The sequence below is a fragment of the Emys orbicularis genome, chromosome 8, assembly GCF_028017835.1.
Source record: "Emys orbicularis isolate rEmyOrb1 chromosome 8, rEmyOrb1.hap1, whole genome shotgun sequence".
NCBI lineage: Eukaryota > Metazoa > Chordata > Testudines > Emydidae > Emys > Emys orbicularis.
The window spans coordinates 46,798,443-46,806,063 of NC_088690.1; the positions used below are offsets into that span (position 1 = coordinate 46,798,443).

General features: G+C 46.5%; 1 protein-coding gene across 1 annotated transcript in view; it reads left to right on the forward strand.

Moving 5' to 3' along the window:
- Window positions 1–7,621, forward strand: part of LOC135882881 (complement factor H-like) — a 116,847-nt gene extending 109,226 nt beyond the window's left edge. The window contains 3 exon segments of the mRNA XM_065409916.1: window positions 128–328; window positions 4,382–4,582; window positions 7,590–7,621. Of these exon segments, the coding sequence (XP_065265988.1) occupies window positions 128–328; window positions 4,382–4,582; window positions 7,590–7,621 (434 nt within the window).

Consider the following 7,621-nt stretch of genomic DNA (forward strand, 5'->3'; position numbering starts at 1 on the left):
AATACTTCTGTTTTATTTAGCTAAGTAAACCATTTGGCGATGGGGTACGTATCAATACAGTTAGTGAATCAAATTTCCAATGATAGATCCACATGTACATGCTTAAATTATATTTTTCCATTTCCAGAGTTATGTATAACATTCCCAGAAGATATGGAGAAAAACAATATTGGGCTGAAATGGAGCTCGAAAACAAGACTGAATTTAGAAAGTGGAGACTTTGTTGAATTTGACTGTAAAAATGGATATGTGAGAGATCCAACATCTTCTGAATTTAGAGTACAGTGTGTGGAGGGGGAATTGGCATATCCTAAGTGTAAGAAAAGAGGTAAGTAATCTCCAGTGAAACTAAAATATTGGTGAATCACCTGACTAAAAGATTTCTTAATTTTTACTGAGGAATTCTAAGGGTTTTTTTTTTTTTTTTTTTTTTTTTTAAGAGAAATGGTGGGTTAAAGAGACAGAGCTAACAAGCAAAGTAACCTCTGTATGATTTGAGCTGGAACAATCTCCCTTTGACATCTGGGCTTCTATGGGATACCAACAGAGATGAAAAGTTTTGTAAGTGTTCTTGTCTTACCCAAGTTCTCTGGCTGGCCAATTCCTCATTCAGATAGCTGACTTCCATTGTGGCCTGCACTCATTTGCTCTGAAGCTGATTTTTTTTTTTTTTTTTTTTAAAACACCTCCTTTAGTCTTTGCTGGAGCTCATCACTGTTAACAAGAACTATATTGGGAAAAGCTTTCCTGATCTCCTCTAGTTACTGGGAAACCTTTGTTGGTCACCTCCTTTATCTGTCTTGCCATTCTAGACTGGGAATTTTGCAGCTGGGCTTCTCAATCTGCCTAGAGACTTTGTAGTTGCTGCCACAACAAATATTTTCTCTCAGACTGTGAGTCATCTCTGATACCTTTCTGGGAAACTGCCAAATATTGCTTCAGTTTCTTTTGTGAAGTCTCCCACTCCTGTTTCAGGTCTTGTTTTAATTTCTTTTTATCTTCTTTTTACCTTTTTGGTCTGAGTGGTTAGCCAATACTGAGGGTCTTCCACCTCATTTTTTGTGTTTGGAAGAGAAATTGGGGATAGAGTCAGGTTTTCTATGAAGCAGTTTAATTTACAAAGAGTGTACACAAAGTCCTGTTTTTCTGAATGCAAAATGAACAAACATCAGGAGGAAGTTTCTTTGCTCACAGTTCTAAGCCTGCTTCACATTCAGCACTCTGTCCAAAAAATGCTCTCTCAGCCTTTCCTCGGGGCCACTCTTCCAAGACTTCTCTTGCTGTCCCCTGACTTTCTGGCAGCTTCTGACTCAGACACACACAGCTCCACCAATTAATCCCCAGCGCCTGTGTTTATCCATTGCTAAGGGCAGGAGCTGTACAACGGTATTTAAGGTATGTGTGTGTGGGCCATAGATTTGCCTCCCTCCTGACTCTCCTCTTCCTAGGCACTCCACCAGCAACACAACCACAAGCAGCCTAATGCCCTGGCCCATGAGCCCTTAGCCCCATCCTCTCCAAAACAGAGCCACTGGAATTTTGGCCTGGCACACAGGATAACAGTGATGATCAGGTTTCACCAAGTCAAAAAGCAATCGGGCCACAACCCTGGTCCCCCCGCTCTCAGCTTCACAGCCTATAACTCGGCAAACTTCTTGCATCAGCTGAGTGACACAGAGGGGCCAGATTGTAAAATAGAACCAGAGTGTGTGGATCTCCCTGTGCTCATCTGGTCCCAGCTTCCAACAGACTGTTCCTTTACACAGTATGATTCATTATCATCGGTGATTCCTTGATTCGAGGATGATCGCTACCATGGATTTACATATGGGTCCTGAGATGACTGGAACCACAGATCTGCCCACAGTAGGTACAGACATTTCCTGGCAGGTCAGCTGTGTGCTGGAAGCAGGGCCGTCCTTACCCATACACAAAGTACACAGCTGCGTAGGGCACCAGGAAATTTGGAGCACCAAATTTCCTGGTGCCTTGAGCAGCTGCGTGCTGCTCCAGCCCCTGCTACACCTCTTCCCCATGGCCCGTGCCCTTGCTCCACCCTAACCCCACCCCCACTCCACCCCTTCCCCAAGCCCTTGCCCTGCTCTGCCCCAAGCCCCGCCCCTGCCCCTGCTTCACCCCAGCCTCTCCCCCACTCCCCTGAGGACTGCAGCAGGGCTGGGCCTGCACTCACCAGCAGCGGGAATTGCAGCGACCCGACCCCAGCAGTGCCACTGGTGAGTGCTGGGGGTGGTTCTCCCCCCCCATCCCCCAAGCCAGTCCTGCCCCCCCCCATGGAGGCCTAGTCCCCCCCATCCCCCTACATGGTGGGGGCTGCATAGGGCCCCAGAATAGCTAGGGACGGCCCTGGCTGAGAGACAGTTCTTTCTTCTGTCTCTCTCTTCAATTTGAGGGCAAGGCACTTCTCCTCGAAGCGGGCCACTGCCTGATGGAGGATGTGGCACCATTGTAGTTGGTTGGTGGCCTGCTCCTCCCAGCTTGTGATGTCCATATCAGTTTTCTTGAGCTACACTTCTAGTGTTTCTTTGTAGCAGTTCCTCTGACCACCACAGGATCTATGACCATACATGAGCTGAGAGTAGAGGGATTGTTTTGAGAGGTGAGAATCTGGCATCCACACACAACGTACAGCCCAGCAGAGTTGGTGGATAAGGATCGTTGCTTCAATGCTGGTGACATTGGCTTCATTGAGGATGCTGGCATTAGTGCGGTGATCTTCCTACTTGATATGAAGGATTTTTTGGAGGCATCGTTGGTGGTTCCTCTGCAAACTCTTGAGGTGCTGTCGATAACCCAGGTTTCGCATCCAAAAAGGAGTGTAGGGATGACAACTGTCTTATATACCTGAATCTTGGTGTCCTTCCATAGGTCATGATCTGTGAAAATGCATCAGAGCAGTTTCCCAAAGGAAGCATTTGCACACTGGATCCTGTGCTGGATCTCACTGTCATTTTTGCATTTAGAGAGTGTTGGCTACCAAGGTAGCAGAAGTGCTCAACTGTCTCCAAAGTCTGTCCCTCAATGGTGATTTGTGGTGGATCATGTGCAAGCCCTGAAACAGACTGATGGAGCATTTAGTCTTCTTGATATTAAGTGAGAGTCCTAGGCTTCAGTAAGCTTGTGCAACAAAATGTAGTGTGGACTTAAGGTCATTCTCAGTATGTGCAAGAATGGCATAGTCATCAGCATACTGACGATCAATAATAGATGCCTGGAGGACTTCAGACTTTGAGCAGAGACATCAAAGATTAAAAAGCCGCCCATCCATTCTGTATTGAATTTCAATTCCAGTGGGGAGGTGGTCTTTAACGAGAACCAGAATGACTGCTAAATAGCTGGAGAGCAGGGTTGGGGCAATAACGCATCCTTGCTTAACCACAGTTTTGATGACGAAAGGGTCCGTCTCTAAGTCAGTACAGTGAATGGTGGCAGTCATCTGATCGTGAAGAAGCCTTAGCACCCTAATAAATTTTGGAGGGCAGTCAAATCTGGCCAGCATCTTCCACAGGGCTTCACAATTGATAGAGTTGAAGGCCTTCATCAAATCGATGAAGGCCATGTACTGGTCCTGATTTTGTCCCCGAGACTTTTCCTAGATTTGGTGGGGAATGAAGATCATGTTGGTTGTCCCACAGGATGGTCTGAAACCACACTGAGATTCTGGCAATATTTCCTCAACAAGGGGAAGTAATTGGTTTAAGAGGATACAGGTGGGATAGCAAGGCAATGCTGTAGATAGCAAGGCAATGCCTTGATAACTTCCACACTCTGACTTGTCTCCTTTCTTAAAAATTGGAACAATCCATACTTCAGTGACATGAAAGAGAATCTCTTGCTGAACCTTCCACACTCAAAGAAGTAACACCAACAATCATGCAAACCAAGAACAACAAGCCAGCAGGACCAGACAGCTTACCAGCTTAAGTCTACAAGTGTGGAGGTGAAGAACTGGTAGATAAGCTCCAAAACCTTTTTCTTCAAATTTGGTATAATTAGAACATTCTGGAAGACCTGAAAAATGCCAACAACTATGCCTACTTTGTTTTGAAAGCTCCTTCTGTTGAATTCCTTCTTGTTCTTCTTCGAATAGTGTCCCAATGGGTTCTACACTCTAGATGCCCTTGCGCCCCTTGCACCTTTGATCGGAGATTTTACATAGCAGTCTCTGTTCAGCCTGCACATACATCCTGCTCAGTTTTGTGCACTACACTGTAGTTATCTAGCACTTCGTGGGGGAACTTCCCTCAATTCCTTCTCAAGCAACAGAGTATCCTTCAGCATGGAGTCACAATACAATTAGTGAACCAAATGTCCAATGATACATCCACATGTACATACTGAAATTATATTTTTCTATTTCCAGAACCATGTACAACATCCCTAGAAGATATGGAGAAAAACAATATTGGGCTGAAATGGAGCTTGAAAACAAGGCTTAATTTAGAAAGTGGAAACTTTGTTGAATTTGACTGTAAAAATGGATATGTGAGGGATCCAACATCTTCTGCATTTAGAGTACAGTGTGTGGAGGGAAAATTGGCATATCCTAAATGTAAGAGAAGAGGTAAGTGATCTCCAAGTAAGCTACAATTCTGGTGAATCATCTAACTAAAACATTTGTTAAAATTTTTACCAAGGGTTTCTCAGGTTTAAAAAAATGCAATGGCACCATTGTGATGGGTACCATAAAAACATGTGGGAAATCATGGTTCCTGACCCAGACAGCTTGCAATCTAAATAGAGAAGACAAATGGTCGGTTAAAGAGATACACTGGTCACTTTGCTTGTGAGCTCTATTACTTGAGCTGGGATAATCTCCCTCTGACATCTGGGCCTCTTTCGGTTACCAACAGAGCAGAAAAGTTTTGTAAGTTTCCTGTCTCACCCAAATTCTCTGGCTGCCCAATTCCGGGCAGCTGACTTCCATTGTGGTCTACACTCCTTTGATTTCCCTCTTATGCTGATTTTTTTTAGCTCTTTAATTCCTTGCTGGAGTTCATAGCTGCTAACACGTTCCATATTGGGGAAAACTTTACTGATGTTGCATAGTTCCTTTGAAACCTTCTATCCACAACAGTCAATTTATTGGTCACCTTATTTATCTGTGTAACGGGGCAATGACTCACTGGTGCGGCGCCTCCTGCTGGTTGTCCTGGGAATTTGCTCTGTCTACTCAGGAGCGCCCTCTGCAGGCCGGTGTCTCACTTGCCGCTGACCCTGGTGACCCTCCCGGACCCTAGTGTCCTTTCTCTCGGGGTTCTGCCCCCTGCAGTACCCCGCAGTCTCTCTGGGTTTCCCCTCCCCGGGGAACCCCCAACCCCCTATCCACACCTTGCCTCAGTCTTTGGCTACTGCCAGTCACCGTCAAGCCCCTGCTCACTGGGGCGGACTGCAGTATAATTGCCACTCATCATCGGCAAGGAGGGTTTGGACCTGCTGCCTCTGCCTATCCTTGGGCTGCCCTCTGCAACCCCAGTACCTTTTCCATCCTTTAGCAAGGCCTGCAGCCTTGGGGGTTTTCCAGGCCGGAGCTCCCCAGCTCCTCTGGCCTTTCCCCAGCCCTACTCCAGTCTAGGTACCCTGCTCAGCTCCCCACAGCCAGACCCATCCCTCTCAACAGCTAGAGGGAGACTCTGCCAGCTCCTGGCTCACTGGCCTTTTATAGGGCCAGCTGTGGCCTGACTGGGGCATGGCCCCAGCTGTGGCTGCCTCCCCAATCAGCCTAGCTTATTGATTCCCTGCCATAGCCCTCTCACAGGGCTGTTTTAAGCCCTTCAGGGCAGGAGCGGGGTTACTGCCCCGCTACAATCTGCCTTTCTATTTCAGACTGGGAGTGTCACAGCTGGGATTCTCAAGCTGCCCGGAGACTTCATATCTGCTGGCCCAACAAATATTTTAACTCAGACTGCAAGTCATCTCTCATACCTTCATAGGAAACCTCCCACTGCTACTTCAATACCTTTTGCAAAATCTCCATCTCCTGTTTTAATTTATTTCGCCCATCTTTGACTTTTGCCCTTTTTGGCCTAAGCGTTTAGCCAATAGGGTCTTCTGCCTTGTTTTTGTGTGAGGAGGAAAAATGGAGGTAGAGACAGGTATTTTCTTGACACAATCCTTGTTGTTTACAAAGAATGCACACAAAGTCCTGTTTCTCTGAACAGTTGGATCAGACAACAGCAGGCTGTTTCCTTGCTCACAATACAAGCCTACCTTTAGATTCACCATTCTGATCAAGGAGGTCGCTTTTGGATTTCTATCAGGCCATGCTACTAATACTTCTCTTGCTGTCTGCTGGCTCTCTTCAGCTTTCTGGCTGCTTCTTACACACACACACACACACACACACACACACACACACACACACACACACACACACACACACACACACTTCCATCATTTAATCTGCAGTCCTCCTATTATCAGTCCCCAGAGAAGCCATTCAACCAAAAATGCATGTAAGTCTTCATCACTGAGCCTGAAGGCATTATAGTCATCTTTCATATCAACTTCACTGAGTATGTCTACACACCAGTGTAAACCTGGTCTTGAGCCCTGGCTCAAGCCTAACCCCCCCTTGCATCCACACAGCAATTGTGTTAACCAAGATCTCATACTTAAGGTGCAGGACCCTGCAGTGCTAGACGGTTTGGGCCCTTGTTATGCCCAGACTCAGGAATCAAGCCCTATTGCTTTCCTGTGTGCACATGGCCCCAGCTTGACTCAGGTCCTGGAAGTCCTCTGGATGTATCCCAGAGTTCCTTGGGGCATCTTCCTCAGTCCTCTGGATGCCTATAATCTCTGATGCAGTCTATTGCACCCTACTGCAAATGTAATCCACACCTGCCTTTGAAAATGGCAGCAGCTCAGTTCAGCATTAACCCATTGTCTGCTGAACATCAGTCTGAAATCACACTACCAGATATCCTGCATGGTTTTCAGTGGAGCGCCCTCTGCAGGCCGGTGTCTCACTTGCCACTGGCCCTGGTGACCCTCCCGGACCCTAGTGTCCTTTCTCTCAGGGTTCTGCCCCCTGCAGTACCCCGCAGATCAGAAGAAGCTTTTTGCAAAGAGAGATGCTCCCTGATCACAAGAGCACAGCCAGATTTTGGTGCAGACTTCCTGGACGCCCTTCAATAGCACCATCACAGTTAGGAAACTGGGTTGGTAGTAGAGTTTTCTCACAGTGCAACATATTCATAAGGCTAGAGTGTCGACAGAGGGCAGGGGACAGGGGGGAGGAGGTGCTAGGCACTCTGGGATAGGGTTATTTTGACTTGGGTTTGTGCACTATGGTGTGGATGCCAAAGTCCTAGGTTCAAGCACAGGTCAGAAAATCCTTAACCTAGAGTTAAAATGCAGTGTAGATGCTCAAGCCGAGGGTTCCCTGACACGGGTCAGCTGATTCGAGTCTCACTAACCTTAGCGTACATTGCTGTGTAGAGATACCCACTGAGGTCTGTGACTACCTATAGATTAAAGACACACTTACTATGATCTTACCAACCTCCAATACAACAATACTATCAAAAATCTATTAATGGAATGATCTATTTTGTCTTACCTCATTCTAGTTATCCTGTCTTCTGCTATAGAAGAGGTGTAA